Source organism: Chiroxiphia lanceolata, chromosome 5, assembly GCF_009829145.1.
Source record: "Chiroxiphia lanceolata isolate bChiLan1 chromosome 5, bChiLan1.pri, whole genome shotgun sequence".
In the NCBI taxonomy this organism is placed as follows: Eukaryota; Metazoa; Chordata; class Aves; order Passeriformes; family Pipridae; genus Chiroxiphia; species Chiroxiphia lanceolata.
The window spans coordinates 49296248-49312691 of record NC_045641.1 but is presented as its reverse complement, the minus strand read 5'-3'; the positions used below and the strand labels follow the sequence as shown (position 1 = coordinate 49312691).

At 42.9% G+C, this 16444-nt stretch overlaps 1 protein-coding gene across 6 annotated transcripts in view; it reads left to right on the top strand.

Annotated features, from left to right (window-relative positions):
• The window catches only part of GRIN2B (glutamate ionotropic receptor NMDA type subunit 2B), a 211857-nt gene that overhangs the window by 86512 nt on the left and 108901 nt on the right, over positions 1-16444 (top strand). For all 6 annotated transcript variants that reach the window (XM_032689029.1, XM_032689031.1, XM_032689030.1 and 3 more), the window contains one exon: positions 2488-3086. In XM_032689029.1, coding sequence (XP_032544920.1) covers positions 2488-3086 — 599 coding nt within the window. The remainder of the gene's footprint in view (positions 1-2487; positions 3087-16444) is intronic.

Below are 16444 nucleotides of genomic sequence, written 5' to 3'. Positions count from 1 at the left end.
AGTATAGAAAAGCTCTTGTTGAACTTAATATAAAAATAAACACTAGTCATGAGTGTAGCTGTCTTGCCTTTTCATGCTACAGTAAGGCTGAGTCTTCACACCCTAGCATTCAGTTTGCTACAAGTGGCTTTCAAAGGCACTGTGCAATGATGGGTATTGAAGATGCTTGTTCAGGTTTTCTTCAAATTCTGGCAGATGCCATGAGAATAGTTTGATTTTTCCTCTGTATTTCCTAATTTTCTGCATAAGTTACAAAGATATAAAGTGTCTTTTTATTAGAAGAGTAGGTTCTTTTTGTGAGCAGAGTTCTGAGAGAAGGAGGTGAATTCCAGTGATAGAAAGTATGATCTGTTTTCCATGTGTCGAGAGGCTCAAGTTGCTACTCCTGTTGTTTTTGTTGTTTTGTTTTTTTTTTTTAACTTTTCTCTAATTTGTTGCTGCCTTCTTTTCCTTTTTCTTTTTGCATATGTTTATTTTTCCACTAAGCAAAGAGCACCTAAGAGAACTTCCACATATGGGTGGTAAGCTGTATGGAGAAAGTGAACAGTTTAATTACCAAATCTCTTAAGAAAGGCATGAGGATCTGGGAGCAGGGACTTTTGTATAGGATGTGACCCATAGGGAGCTCAGGAAAGAGAAACAGCTTAAGGCTGAGTGCAGACCTTTTTTTGTTTTGTTTTTCTGGAGTTGCTGATCTATGGCATACTTGGTCAATATAGAAAATGGCTATAGGTAATCAAAATCACGACTAAAGGATGAATGGATGATTGATTAACTGGCATCCCTGCTGGAAAACAGCTTTACCTGGCAGGCTGTAGGAGACTTAATTTGGTAGAGAGCTGTTCTAAATGTGACAGTCTTGAGATAATGTCTTGAGGCACAGGGAGTTTTCCCAGGTCTGAAACTCTGGAGCACCTCCTTTTGTATCTCTGGTCCAGTTTTCAAGGCTTTTTAAGAGAAGGTGGGGCTGTTCATTCCTAAAGGTGGTGATTGGATTTTGAGTTCTTTCTTATAATGGGAATCTCTACACAGAGAGATAACATTTAATTCTGCTTTTTTTTTTTGTTGGACTTTTTGTTTGTTTGTTTGGTTGGTTGGTGATCTAATCCAACGACAGAAATCAGCAGGAGTTTGCAGTTGATTTTAAAAGATAGAAGATAAATCCATAAGAGAGCATATTGGCAAATACTTTTTTCCATTCCTTTCCATCATGAATTGGGAAAAGTAAGGATTTCATTTTACTGGATCTGTCACAAATTGTAAACCTGGTATTTTTGTAAAATCCCAGGACAAAAAGGGTTTACACTCTGCCATTGGAGAGCTGAGATCCATACAGAACTCCCTTGGAGTCTTGGAGGTTGTAAAATGGTACAAGTTCTGAGTTTTGTAAAGATGAACTTAGTATGGTAGAAAGATATGAAAGCAATACCAAGAGAAATATTGAGCTGACTTTTCTCTAAAACGTGGTATAAACAAAACTCATGACAGTTGAGAAATCTTTTTTTAAATTTTAGTGTATTTTATGTTATTTTGAGACTGAACCTCCACAGTTGTAGAACCCTGTGCTGCTGCTTGATTTAAGAGGAGCTTGCAGTAGGGGTTGTCAGAATGATTTTGCCTACTTTCACTGTACTTTGGTCTGGTGTTGTGGGGTATATGTCGATAGGTCTTGGTCCGTGAAGAAAAGAAGACACACACACACAACAGGGTGATGAGACAAAGGGATGTCTGCTGCTTCAGAGAAGCAGCAGCTTTTATTCAGTTTGCTCGCTTCTACTTTCCCACACACACAGTATAAACATATTCTTGCAAAAACACTCAGGAATGTAACACCTGCACACAGTCAAACAGCTTCGCCCTTGTACTCCTTAAAACTCAAGGCTGTGTCCATGGGAACATCCAATTAGCCTTACTGTTCTCATGGGAAAAGGCCTAACTCTCTGTAATATTTTAAACTCCTCAAGCCCCATGGATTTCGTGGAGCTGCCACTTCTCCCCACAGTCTGGATACTCAAACTAGAGTGACTGTCCCCTACTAAATCGGTATCAAAGCTGCTATGTATCCTGTTTATACTACATATAAGGTTATGATAATCCTGGGATTAAAGCTTTTAATTTCTGCAGTCATGGAATATTTTGTACATATTCTCTTTTTCTGTCCTGACTTGTATACCACTTGTTCTCTGTCTGTTAGAATCAGGCCTAACATTTGAAACCTTTAAGTAATTTTGGCAACCTGCCTTTAAAAATAAAGTAAGGACAGCTGGTCATAAAAAGGATTTTACTTCCTTCTCGCTTGCTTCACTTAAATTTTAAATTTTAAAAAGTTAAAAATCCTTAAGCTCTCGCCAAGATTTGAAGTGTAAGATTCTGACTGTGTGCCTCCCCCTCCATGCTCAATGGGTTGACTAGGAATGCTGTTTATTTCCTTTGACCTATTCTTGTTTTCTTTTCCTCTCTCTTCCTCTCTTTCACTTCCTATTCTAGGATGAGTCATCCATGTTCTTCCAGTTTGGCCCATCAATAGAACAGCAAGCGTCTGTCATGCTCAACATCATGGAAGAATACGACTGGTACATCTTCTCCATTGTCACTACTTACTTCCCCGGTTACCAGGACTTTGTGAACAAGATCCGCAGTACCATTGAGCATAGCTTTGTGGGTTGGGAACTGGAGGAGGTCCTCCTGTTGGACATGTCCCTGGACGATGGGGACTCAAAGATCCAGAACCAGCTCAAGAAGCTTCAAAGCCCTGTTATCCTCCTCTACTGCACAAAGGAAGAGGCCACCTACATTTTTGAGGTGGCCAACTCTGTGGGTCTGACAGGCTATGGTTACACGTGGATCGTGCCCAGCCTGGTGGCAGGGGATACAGACACTGTGCCATCTGAGTTTCCCACCGGGCTCATTTCTGTCTCATATGATGAATGGGACTACGGTCTTCCTGCCAGAGTAAGGGATGGAATAGCCATAATCACCACGGCTGCTTCTGATATGCTGTCTGAACACAGCTTCATCCCTGAGCCCAAGAGCAGCTGTTACAACACCCAGGAGAAAAGGATTTACCAGTCCAACATGCTCAACAGGTAAGGGAAAGAGCTAGCCCAGCCTTACAAAAGAGGGGTCAGAGATAACCTCTGATACCAGAATATTTTTACTAGGCCATGTGGTGCTTTGGGGCAGCAGGTGGTCTTGGCCAGAATGTGGGCAAAGGGAGGTGGGATCTATGTTGCTGTCTGTCATAAGTACCAGTATTGTCACCTTCTTAGAAAGCCTCCATACAGCACAGAGGGCAAGTCAGCATGAAGAAAAGGAATATAAAGGCATAGTGCAAAAATTTGAGTGTGCCCCTTGATGCACAAATTTTTGCTTTCATAACAGCATTGAACTTCTTGGAGTGCCTTTGCATGAACGCAACTCTCAGGTGAGTTCTTGCTGCAAATAGTGGAAATGTTTATGTTGAAATCTAGAAGGCACTAGGTTCTGTTCCAAGCACTAACAGTATGTGAAACAGATGTCCTTTATAGGTGATGGTTTTGTAACCTACTGGGAATAGTGTCATGGCACCTGTTGTCTGAAGACTAAATGTCCTTCTGCTGTCCATTAGCCCTGAATTACAGGTGAGAAGGAAGTACAAACAGAAGTGGAGAACTAGAGCTGCAAAAAAAGAGTCATCACCTCTGCTCAGTTCCTGCTTTATACTAAGAGTCTTTAAAGACCTTGGGCATCTTAAGGATCCAGTTTACCTTAGAGGAGGACTTGTACTACCACCCTGCTGCTTGGCACCTTGTTGGCCATTGTCTACTGGGTGTTTTGGGTCCCATTCTCCTTTGTGTACATTATGCAGAAAGCCTAGTACGTTGATTAGTACAGGAAGTTCTTCAAGATTGAAAATTAAATTAAAAATAGGGAAAACCTGTTTCAATAAACATCTTTTGATCCAAATTAAGATTTTCTTAAGAAATAGTGTTAAGATGTCTATTTAAGGACATAGACGAAGCCTGCAGTGGAACAACCTCTAGTAACAGCATTCTGATGACTAGATTTTCCTTTTTGTCTCAGCTGGAATTTTATAATGTAGCAAAGCAACACAGATATGGAATCTGCAATTGTCTAGATGTCCCCTGACCTGCTCAGCTGTCATTCTGCAATGTTTTACGTATAAAATCCTTGGACATGTTGGATCCTTTGTGGTAGGACGAGGGCAATCCAGGCAGTAGCCATAAGGCCACACAGAGCTCAGCGTCTTTGTTCATTTGTCATGTTGAATCAGTGGAAATGTGATGGATTGGTCTGTGTGCTGTGACCCCTTGCTGTCAACTGTACTAGGCAGATAGAGGAACTGGTGGACAAGGAAGCAAATTTTGCTTTGCCTGGAAACTGGGAACTGAAAGATAACTCTATTCTTTGACCCATTATATTATCCATATTGCTATTTGTCATTGTCTCTTTGATCCACTGGCATATACAAGGTCTTATTGCCTTTACTTCCTATTCCCCATGCTGTCTTTTTGCTGTCTGCAAGCCTTGGAACCACCAAAGTTGCCCAAAGCTTTTATCAGTTTCCTTCCCAGGCTTAGAAGTAAGGGTTTTTTTCTGCTGCTCGAGTCATGACTGGAATGATTAAGCAGGGAAAATATATTTAATATATACAAAGTTATGAGAAGTAACATCAAGGCAGGCTGTTGTTCTACCTTTCCAAATGAAGAGGGGTTTGGGGGGGAGCTCTATTGTGTCTTTTCAGCAGTTATCTAGAAAACAAGACATTCCCTGCTATGTTATGCAGCGTTCTGCAGAGACCTTCTGTTAATTAGTTTTGTTGACACCCTATTAGCCTGTGCATAACATCATACCCATACAGCTATGCTGCTTCAAGGGCCCAGCATAATCTCTCTGCATAGCACCTTTTTGCATTGTATAGAAGTTGTCAGCTCAGAAACTCTTGAGTCTAGATATGACAGTACTGTTGTGCAGTGTAGATATGCCCTGAAGCCTGGGCACCCCACATGAAAGCAGTTCATGTCACTTTTGAAGATACTAGCTTTCTTCTCACCCTCATGGCCCAAATCACACTATTTCTTCTCCCTTATCTGCTTTGGGTACAGCATTCACAAGAATGAGTGCAAATATGTGTAAATATACCCAGCTTAGTTTGGGTACCAGCATCAGACTAGCTGAGAAGCAGAGTCAGTAGTCCATGCCAAGCTCTGTTCTGCCACTGTGAAGATTGCTGCAGGCACCTGGGCTAACTCAGAGATAATTACACTGTTTTCCAGTTGCTTGTGACCACAGTGCAAATATTTACATTGCCTCCCATGGTGCTGGCCTGTGCAGGGGTTCTACCCACCTCCCCTCCCCTGCCCCCACTTGCCCATGTTTCCACCCTCTCAGTATTTCTGAGTGAGATGGTTAAAAAGTTTGACTTTAGTGAGTAGGGTGCTTAATGTTTTTATTTAAATCAAATTACTTTCAGGCACCTTTTGAAGTTTAAAATCTAGTGGTGTCTGAAATAAGCCATAGATTTTACAAATCCAAGGGGTCAATAGAAATCTAATGGCTTCAAGCTCAGCCTCACAGTCTGGAGTCTGGGCAGGTGGAGAGGTAGAGGAGAAGCACAAGATGTGGAAAGAGGCAGATGTGAATATGTGAGTTCACTGTACTGAACCAAAACCCATAGAGATTAATGGCTGTAATCTGTGTTCATACCTTCAAGTAACCATTGAACATGCTGGAATTTACTAAGTGCTAAGCTTTAAACCTCTCCTGATATGCTTTGTCTATCTGAGGTCTTTAAATTTCTCCTGAAATGCTTTGTCTATCTGGGGAATTACAGATTCTACAGACCCAGCTGCTTCATACTTTCCCTAACCCCTTCCACCCACTAAGATCCCACAGCACTTGTGCATTGTGCATACCAGGCAGCAGCAATACCTGCATGTCTGGAACGTGGTTTGGCTCACTTTGGACAGGACCGAGGGTTCTGGAGAGCTAATTTTAGTCTTGCTCTGGACCCAGCAATACTATATTCAGCCATCTGCAACTTACGGTTCCCTCTCTGCATGCCTACACAGAATAGAGACATGCATGGCACCTTGGGCTTGATGTCTGTGGAGTGTATATGTATGTGACCTCAGATAATGCATCACCATGTAGCTAGTGTTTCAGAAACTCTTGAAGCTAATCCAAAGCAGTCCAATTTGCTTCAAATCCATAGCTGGGGAGGCAGTGCGATAAAAGGATTTTCCCATTTTATTCTTCGGAGAGTAAGACAACCAACTAAAAAAATGTGTACTCTAGTTCAGCTGGGGCACCTTATACACTAAGACTGTGAATTAGTAGTTTCCCAAGATCTGCCTTTGAACTTTGTCCATTTATTACTTTTTTTCTCCTCTTTCTGAGAGAGTAATAGTTCTGAATGCAGCTAGAATCAAATGGTCTTTCTCAACATGGTGTTGGTCATTGATCTGGGTATATAATGGAGTAAGGAGAAGATGAACTGAGTGTTACTCAGATTCTTCATATCTTTCTTCCTTCTTACACTGACACTTGTTCATTTTTGCAAGAACTTGTGCAAACAAGGTTTTGTTTGAAGTATGGCTGCAAGCACAAAAAGAAACAAGATAGACTGTTATTTAAATGCCATTTCTTGACAATGTAGGTGTTTGGTCTGCATCATATCACTAATGGTCTCACAGCAACTGTTTCTTGTCTGTCTTGAAACTGGTTCTCTTTTGTGTTAGACTGGAACTGCAGAAGTAGGATCACGACCATTGAATATTGCGGATTTTGTTCAGTAAATGAACATGCTGACGAGATAACTCCACTAAAGTGTAGTAAAATGATACTTTGAGAAAGGTTTGTTCTACAAGATTTGTTATTTTTCTTTTTGAATGATTCTTGAGGAATTTTTCCTCTAGTGATGGATTTATCTCAATTTATTCTGATAATAGGCTTAGGTGGTGATTTAGAGTCCAAATATCCAAATGCTGTTTCCCAGTTCAATTACAGTCTTTAATTCTTTGTTTTGTTTGTAATAATTACCTATTCATATATTCCTTCATTGTCCCAGGAAGAAATCTGGTCTGAATATTCCAGTCTACCAAGTTTATAGTTATCTCAATATCTGATCTTCTTCTGGGCACCCAGCAAAACACTGTGTGCTCTTCTCTTTTCTACTGGATCACAAAGGTTGGGAAGGAGTTTCTAACAGGGTTTTCCTCTGGAGAAATGCTCAGATGAGGAGTTCTTACTTCTTGACCCTTCCTAGGAGAGTTGCTAGGCTCCTAGGCATCCTGCAAAGCTCATCTTTCCTCTCTTCACCATGGCTGCTGAGGAGTGAGTGGGCAGAGGTGGATGTGTTTATAGGCAGCCTTCTGCTTATTTCGTTATTTTAATTGATGGAACAGATTTTCTTGAGCTCTGGATTGGTGCTTTTCATTACATTTTAGAAATGGGAAGAAATAACTAAATGACAGGAGCGTTCTTGGGAGTGGAATTCAGAGATGAGTCATGAGAAAAGAATATAATTTTTGGCACATATTTGAGGAATAGAAGCTCAGCTGTTTTGTATGGATATTCACAGTCATTGGGCTACATAAGCTGTGTTTTTATTATAGCCTTCAATGAGACCTTGGTTCTTCCTACTGGTTGTCATGGCTGCTTGTGAATGCTGGGCCATAACTACTAGTTTGTTGTTGTAGGGTTACTAATGAGTTCTCCACTGATTGGCTTTAATAGTCTCTCATTTAACACCAGGCTGCACACACAAGATTTCATTTTAATAAAAAGTGCAGTGGAGCATTTGCTTTGGAATTAAAATACAAATGTGGAATTATACCAGCTTTGCAAAGAAATACTTTTAGAGGGGAACAAAGTTAGTTCAATTCTGTACCTCAGATTCCTCAAATATGAAAACAGCTGGCAAGCTAGCTCAGTGCATTGTTTGGACGTGATACTTCCACTTTGGGGGGAATAACTTTCACCTGAAAAGATGCCAAACAGTTAGGAAATGCAAAAGAGCCTTTGCTGAGTGGTTGGAAACTGTTTTCCCTGGAACAACCAGGGCAAACTCTCTTCTCACATGGCCACAATCCCCTAACAGAAACCAGGAGTTGCCGGGGCTTAGATAGCTGAACAGTGAGTCATGGGCAGAGAAAGTTCTTGCAATAGATTTGTACAAATAAATTGCTTCCCTGGAGACTCAAGACCATAGAGGCCATGCAAATCCGTGAAAAAGGTGCAGTGCCCCTTCAGGGTACTGTGTCACCCTGATAACCCATGCCCATAGCATCTTGGACCTGCTTTCCCCAGGTTAGTTCCAAGGACAATGCCCAGGCAACACCTTTCCTTGTTGTCCCGGCCTTTCCCAACCCACCCTCCTGCCCTCTCTTCTCGTGAAAGCCATTGCCTTCCACGTCAGACACATCATGTGTCATTTGCAGGTACTGCCATGGAGCCACTCTGTTTTGTCTCCTAGTTGAGTGAATCATGCACCTTCACATAGTGCAGCAAGGGAGTTGAGAGCAGGAATGGAGAATGGACCATTTCTGTTGCACTTTCTCCATTTGTAGACTGTCAAGTTAACCTCATGCTAAGAGACAGGAACACTGGCCTGCACTGAGGTCTTAGTTTGGCAGGGCTACATCTACCTCCTTGGCAGCTGGCTGAGAAATCCTGCTCCAGCCCTTGAATCCAACAGTGCTCCAGTGGTGGGAGGCACAGTGCTGGGACTTGCTTCTTAATACCGGGAGGAGGTGAGAGAAGGTATAAATGGCATATTCCCACCGATGCAGAAATTGCCCTTTTCAGAGACTTGGAGGGTGAGGGAGCATATGTAACTTTGACCTTTTGGAACCTTTAAGCCAATGTCTTGTTAGCAGCTTATTATGTTCCTGCTGGTTGGTGTGTCCTGCTGCCATCAAGCTGGTGCAGGCTAGCAGCACGTGGTGTGAGCGCTGCTGACAGATTAGAGATCCCTGCTGCTGAAATCTGCTTGTTCCTGTCACTGCTCCAGCAGCAGCTGGAGGCCAGGGCTGGCCCAGGCCTCCGTCCTCTGTCAGGGTCTCTCTGCCTCCCTGCATCCCTTATTGTACATCACCTCAGTCTCTGTTCTCGCATACTGTCATCACTTTCTTTTTTTTCTGTCCCCACCTGGCATCTCCTGTTGCATTTCATTTGCCCTGCCTGCATTGCTCATTGTTCTGGTGGTTCAGTGCTGGGTTTGTTGCCCTGGGGCTACTGGTTATTCATGATGTCTGCCCGGGAGGTGAACAGTGGGTGGGGGCAACAGTTATCTATGTGCCACCACATATGAGGCAGCATTGACTTCCTCTGATTCCTTTTTTTTCTGTCGCTGGAGGGGGATGCTCAGGGCATTTTGTAACGTGCTCTTTACCCAAACCTCACCCATACCGGTCAGTTGCTAAGGATGCCTGTTGCAGAAGGGCACAGTCTGTGGCTGGCTGTCATCCTTGCTTTGTGCAGCTCCTAAGCAGTGCGGCTTGGGCAGTGGGAAGCACTGCTGTCTTGCTGGGGAAGATCTAACATCAAATCAACTCCATATGCTGGTAGGGTATTGGATATCCCTGGCTTCTCAGTGGGAATATATGATGGTGGCGCAGCAAAAACGTTTGTTCCTCAGCAGCACCACAGGATACCTTACTCCTGCATAGCAGGACTTTGTCAGAGGGTAAGAGGAGGCACTTGCTCTGTGTGGATAGCTGGATTTTTCATCTTCTTTGCAATTAAAATGGAATGGGAGGGTTCAAGTGAAGAGATGAGTTTTTGGCAAGGGTTACCTTCTGATTAAAGGACATACTCTTTCATAAAGGCCTCCAAAATCCACCAGCTGGGAATGAATTTTGGTATGCGCCATCAGTTTCCAGATGGGAAAATGTCCATGTTGTGCTTCCAGCCCTCTGAGACATCTCCTGCTCTGAAGCCAAGTCCAATTAGTGCTAATACCGTGGTAACTTCGCTTGCTGGTGACAATATGTTTTAATGTGTGCGTTCAGACTCTCCACTCTTCATGGAAAGTGAATCAAAATCCTCCCTTTGTGGTGGAGCTGCGAATCTACAAACCCAGTTCTGGCTACTGTTTAGCATCAGCTATAGCAGCATCCTGCCCCTATCACAAAATGCAGTCAGGGTCCTGTGGGCTTTAAAGCGCCTCAGGGAATTTGAAATCCTGCATTAGCAGAGCGGTAGAGGGAAAGTGAGAAATAGCCTCTTTACTTCAGGGACTGGCTTGATGAGGCCGTGGATATTTTCTGGCTTGCACACCTGCACACTGATGGCTGGCCATATATGGTTTCATCTCTGGAGCCTGTCAGGAACATGTGCATTTTTTTTTAACTTCCTGATAGAAACGTAGTTTCTTTTTTTTTTTTTCCTTCTTTTTCCTCCCCTCAGACTTAATGTTCTTACTATCTTTCAAGTTTTTAAAAATAGGAACTGCTGCGTTGCTATGGCTCCCTGTGCAACTCCGGAGCAGCTTTTTCTTCTCTTTGATGCAATTTGGGTTCACGATGTGGTTTGACAAGACACCAGCGCAGCTCGCCGCCTAGCGGCTCCCTCCCAGGGGGTGGGGGGGCTGCGACGGCCTTTGCGTTTCGGGAAAATGTGGATCTGCATATCTGTGGGGCAGCTGAATACTTATCTTGAAGCAACCCAACCAAATTTTACACCCGTTAACAGGTTTTGAATACCTGTTCCCTATGCAGAATCCAGACCTCCCTCTGCAGTGCAGAGACCTCTCCATTGGCCTATTTTCAAGTATCAATAATTTTTAAAGTACATTTTGTTTCACTTTGGAAATTTTATTTTTGTTCTCAGTCCAAAGGTGAGCGTTTTTTGAAAAATCTGAGCAAAAGAATCCCTGTTCATCCAATTTTGAGTTATGAGAGTGTGAAATGAATGCATTTGTTCTGCTTTCAAATAATTATCCAGCAGAGGGGTTTCTGTTGGTGTGGATAAATAACTCAAAGCTAGCTTCACTTCAAACATCAGAAATTGGTTTGCAGTGTTAGACAAGGGATTCCTGTTTTGCTAAGGTTAAAAAATGTGGTTTTGAATTGAATATAAACATTTGAAGGTGATAAATGTTACCTTAGCGTAATTTTTTTTCTATTGTACATTCACTGTGCACTATATTTCTTGAAGTATTTGAATGAAATATAATCTAGAAATATGGTATTTAAAATGCCTGAATGTGAGCAAAATAATAACAAAAAAAATAGAAATGGCAGGGACCTGTCAGCTTGTTCAGTACACACTGCTCTATCATTTCTGCAGCATGTTCTCTCCTGATTTAAATAATAAAAATGTCCCTACTCAAGCCTGCAAGCACCTTAATATAAAATGAATATTAAAATCTAACCATAGTGCCCTTGAAATGATCAATCAGACTGAATGCTGCCAGCCATCTTCATACAAAGAAAGCTCTTTTCCAGCCCTGTGGAGAGATTTCTGAGCTTGTTGTATCACACCAGTCAGGTTATATCACACCAAACCCGCTTGATTGAGCAAAGGTGGTAAGGTGATTAGAGCTCCCCTTTGCAGTAGTGTACCATGAGAAATGCTTGAAAAACAAATGTGATGAACTTAATGTTGGTCTTTGTTAAGGATCTGGAGAGACAGCAGATAAATCATATGAAGAATTCACCTACTTGATGGTGTGGTCAGGGCGGAAGAGAGCTGCCACAATGGACTGAAAACCCGTGAATCTCTGTAGCCCAACAGTAGATAAAAATGCACAAATGCTGACTTGACACTGACTTTTTCTCTAGTTTTTGAAGCTGTATTAAAATGGGATGGAAATGAGTTTTCAGTGTCTTGCCCAGCGTTCTTCCCTGTATTATTAGTGTCACAAATGAAATAATTTTTCAGCAAGATGGCTACCTCCAGTAGCAGTGTCAGCATCTTACATATATTTATGACAGGCTGTAGTATCTTTTATCTGCAGTTCCAAAGTACTTTACAAAGTAGAAAGGGATGGCTTAATTCACCACAAAAATTCAGCCATCTCTGGGGTGAAATAGAGCAAATATTTAACAGCACATAGTATGAAGCAGAGATGAATACTGCACCTCACTGGAACTGCACGAGGAATTTCAGCTGGCAGAAGGAATTTACAAGAGGTGGGTTTTTGCCAAGACATTGGGGGTGTTTATTAAGTGCAAGATATTAGCAACAGTGCCACACATGGCTGTTATGTGCCTGTGTGAAGTAGGCAGCCAGCAGTTCCAGAAGTGGTTTCAGGAAGGAGGTTAGCAGCTTTTCCAGTGTTCAGACTTCAGCAGCTAACGATATCTACTTTTGGTGACCTCCTATATCCCAAGACCATGACATGTTTTGGGCAGATTTATCTAGATTCTACACTGATTATCTTCTTATTTCCCCTGGAGACTGCCCTGGGCAGAGGGATATGTCCAGGGTGGCTGCTGTGTACCTGCCACTGGTTATAAACAAGTGATAACCAGAACTGGATGGGGAGCAAAAGGGTCAACTGCAATGAAGCTCCAGGATGATGCAGCTACACAGGTAATAGATGCCATATCTAAAAGATGGTCTACCCCAAATGATGTTTTTCACTGCTTTCTTCCCCTTTAAAATAATGCGTCTCTGACAGATTAAGCCCTGTGAGTGATATGAGGTACCTCAAACACAGATTGCTGCGAGAAATGCTTTCCATCCTCTTCTCAAAGATGCTGATGCTGCTCTTCTGCATCTGAATGGTGATGTGTGGCATGGTGAGAGCTTATAAGAGCTGGTACTTAAGCCATGACGAAATGCTCTCCAGCATCACCAAGAGACTGTGAAGACTTTGAGGTGCAAAGTACACATGCTTACAGCCTCTGAATAAATCTGAGCATCTAGAAACTGCTCTTCAGTACGCCCAGTATGTATTCATGTCAAATAGATGTTCGGGGGGGGGAGCATGGGGTGGTGGGCTTTCCAGCATTTGACTTGCCCAGATCCAGGAGGTGCAGCAGAACCATATTTCAGGCTTCTTCATGCTCTGCTGCCCTTGTCTCAGCTTCCTTTTCCTTCCCTTTCCTTGCAGGCATGTAGTTGAGATACAGGGGAGCTTTACTTGCAGATCTGTTTCAGTTTTAATGTAGCTTTAAGGAGGAGGAAATCTTGCTTTTTGGTGATGTGAGAATACAAGTCAGATGAACCACAGAATCACAGAATGGTTTGGTTTGGAAGGGGACCTTGAAGATCATCTTGTTCCAAGCCCCCTGCCATGGGAAGGGACACTTTCAACTAGACCAGCTTGCTCAGAGCTCCATTCAACCTGGCCTTGAACACTTACAGGGATGGGGCATCCATAACTTCCCTGGGCAACCTTTTCCAGTGCCTCACCACCCTCACAGTAAAGAATTTTTTCCAAGTATCTAATCTAAACCTACTCTCTTTCAATTTGAACCTATTCCCCCCTGTCCTGTCACTACATGCTCTTGTAAACAATCTTGCCTCATCTTTCCTGTGAGTTCCTTTCAGGTACTGGAAGGCCACAGTTAGATCACCCTAAAGCCTTCTCTTTTCCAGGCTGAACAATCCCAGTTCTCTCAGCTTTTCCTCATAGGAGAGGTGCTCCAACGAGTGCGTTGGAGGTGGTGCCAAGCCACAGTTTCTCTGGTGGCTGTAGAAAGATGCTAGTTCTGGAAAAGGCCCCAGATTGACTGTCTAGAGTGAGAAGTTTACTTAATTTACTGATTTGTGTTTTTTTCTCCAAGCAATTTTACATGGAAAGCTCAAGTTTGAATTGATGAAGGCACAAGCTTAGCAATGCTGTGAAATTGATTTGGAATACTTTATTATAGATCCATGAAATTGCTTAACAAGAAAGTTTGGCAGAGTGAGGGAGCCAAATGAGAAAAGTATGGTACTCCCAACAGTGGGTGGCACTGGAAGTACCGTGCAAGCCAGGGTATGTAGTAGGCATTTGGGGGTAGGATTAACCACAGGAGAGAGGAGAGCTGACCAAGTGAGAGGCATTCTCCACCTGCCATTGCAGATCAGGCTAGGTTGCATTGTTGCCGGTTGCCACCCTTTTTGTCACCCAGTTCTGGATCCTCACAAAGCCTGCAAAAGGGTTCTGCCTCTTGGTGCTCAGCTGTGGCAGCCCAGAAACATTCATTGCACAATCAGTTGTCAGTGTGGAAGCAGGTCCCCAGAGAAAGGCACTGACAGAAAGGCAGCAAAGGCATGTGAGGATGTGGTGCAGGAGGAGAACTTGGTGAAATAAAAAGCATCGCTGGACTTGGTTTTAGAGCACTCGCTGCGAAGGGTGTGCTGCTGGTTCTCTTAAGTGGGAGGGCTGTGGGTGGGACTGACTTTTATTTCTCTGTGTGGTGTGTAGCTTACCTTTTCAGATGTCACAGGTCAGAGGAGAAGTACCCAAAGCCAGACACTTGCATAGATGCTGTGATCTTGGCTGTGGCTGTTCTACTGAAGTAGTATCCAGGGACTGTTACACCAGGGAATTCCTGCAGCCTCCTCTTGTTGCCTGAGAATTCAAGGGAAAGCAGCCATATAAGTTTGTTACATTTGTGACAAAGGCTCATGCTGAAAGTTTTTTTAAGCCTCAAAGAAGGTGGCTGTCTGGTAGCACCTTAGGAGCTGAATGACAAGCAGTCCTTGGTCCACTCCCCTCACCATTATAGAAGGAAGGAGATGTGGGGTTGGTCTGGGAGATAAATGCTGTTGTGCTTGTGGCTATTTATTTAATCATTACACCTGTAGGAGGGTGCTGCAGAAGGCAATGGGTCCTCAGCATTCAGGGTATTGAGGATGCTCTCAGTATTGCAGTGCTCTGGTGAGGTGCCAAGGAACCGGTTTGGTACCACCAGGGAGATATGGAACAAGTTCTTCTCTAGTGGCACATGCTGGTGGAATTGTGAAAGATAGGGATGAACTGAGAGAGGTCTGCCTTATGGGAATGGTCCTCTGGTAACAGCTCACACCTTTACTGATGTAGACCCATGCCAAAAAGCTTATTTTCCTAGTCAAGTCCTTATGTCCCTTGGTTTTGCAATGTCTGCTGTGTGTTTCACCATTAAAGATGCTGTTTCTTTAGGTTCCTTCTTCAGGACAGGAATAATTTTTTTTCCCTTTTGTCTTGTTAGCAGGCATGGGAATGGTGGACTTGTTCTGGCCACTGGGTTCAAGAGAAAATTTGGAATATATTCTTCTGCATTATTCAGAATATGTTCTGCAGTGCAGAAGGATGTAAATGGTGGGCAGTCATATAGAGGAACAGAGGATTGAACAAGTGCTTAGATGTTTGAACTAACAATTTTTTTACTTCCTCCTCAACCCACTGATCCTAATGGGTTTCCCACTGTTTGCCTGAGAGAGCACTGAGAGGGGTTGGGAGTGGGATGCTTGTGAGCTTGCCAGATCAACAGTAGTCTTTGCTAATTGACATTTTCTCCTCTTTTTCAGCATAATTTTGGGGCAGTCTTGCAGGAGTACATTGTGGAAGGAGAGAACAGGAGGGTTGCAGGGGAGGCAATAACCCATAGGCAAAGCCTATTGCACTAGTGTATCCATGATTCCATGCTCATGGTGTTTCACAAACAGCCAGGAAGGAACCCACTGCTCTTGTTATCAGTCATGCCCTCCCTTGTATGTCTTTGTGTCCTTCCCTCACCCCCATCTTCTATCTTCTCATCCTTCTTTCAATAGGTGATTCTTTTATAGAGAAATATTAAATCTTAGCTTAAAACAGAAGAACCATCCCATTTTCTCCACCCCCTTTCTTTCCTCTCTTTTATCTTTTCTTCCCATGGAAGTGTTTGAAGTAGCACAAGTTCCTGAGAAAGGCGTTTTTTTTTCTCCCTTTGTGCTTTGGCTCCGTGTCCCTTCGTCATTATATCTTCCCTTTGTTATTTTGTTCTGCCTGCCTCATCTCTCTGTTTTCTCCCCATCTCTCAACCCTTCTTCAAGGCTCTTTCTTCATTAATATGTTAATTTCTAACCCAGGAATGCTTCTTGCAGCTCACTGTTCACCAGGGAGAGCCAGAAGAGAGAGCCAGGAGACAGAATGAGAGGGAGAGAGGGAATAAGAAAAAGGAGTAAGTCAGTAACTTACAACAGGACAGGACAAAGGGTGTCAGCAAAGGAGAATCTTGCACTGACTGGTGTCATGATGCCAGGTAGAAGAGGATTATCTACATTTTGGACTGGGTTGGTCTTTTTCTATTGTTTCTACACTCAACTTCTGAAGCTTATTATTAGTAGGAGGAAAAAAAAGTTCAAAATTAAAGAAGCTCTAAAATCTTTTTTTTTAAAGTAGTTCCTTTTTGGTGATTTCCAAATTATTTTTTGTCTCTGCATAGAATTTTTTCAAACATAGCCCCTACTCCCACCCTAGTATGGTGCCTTTTTTTCATTTGATGCAAACGTGTTGCCTCCATGGTCTTTCCATAAGGTTTTG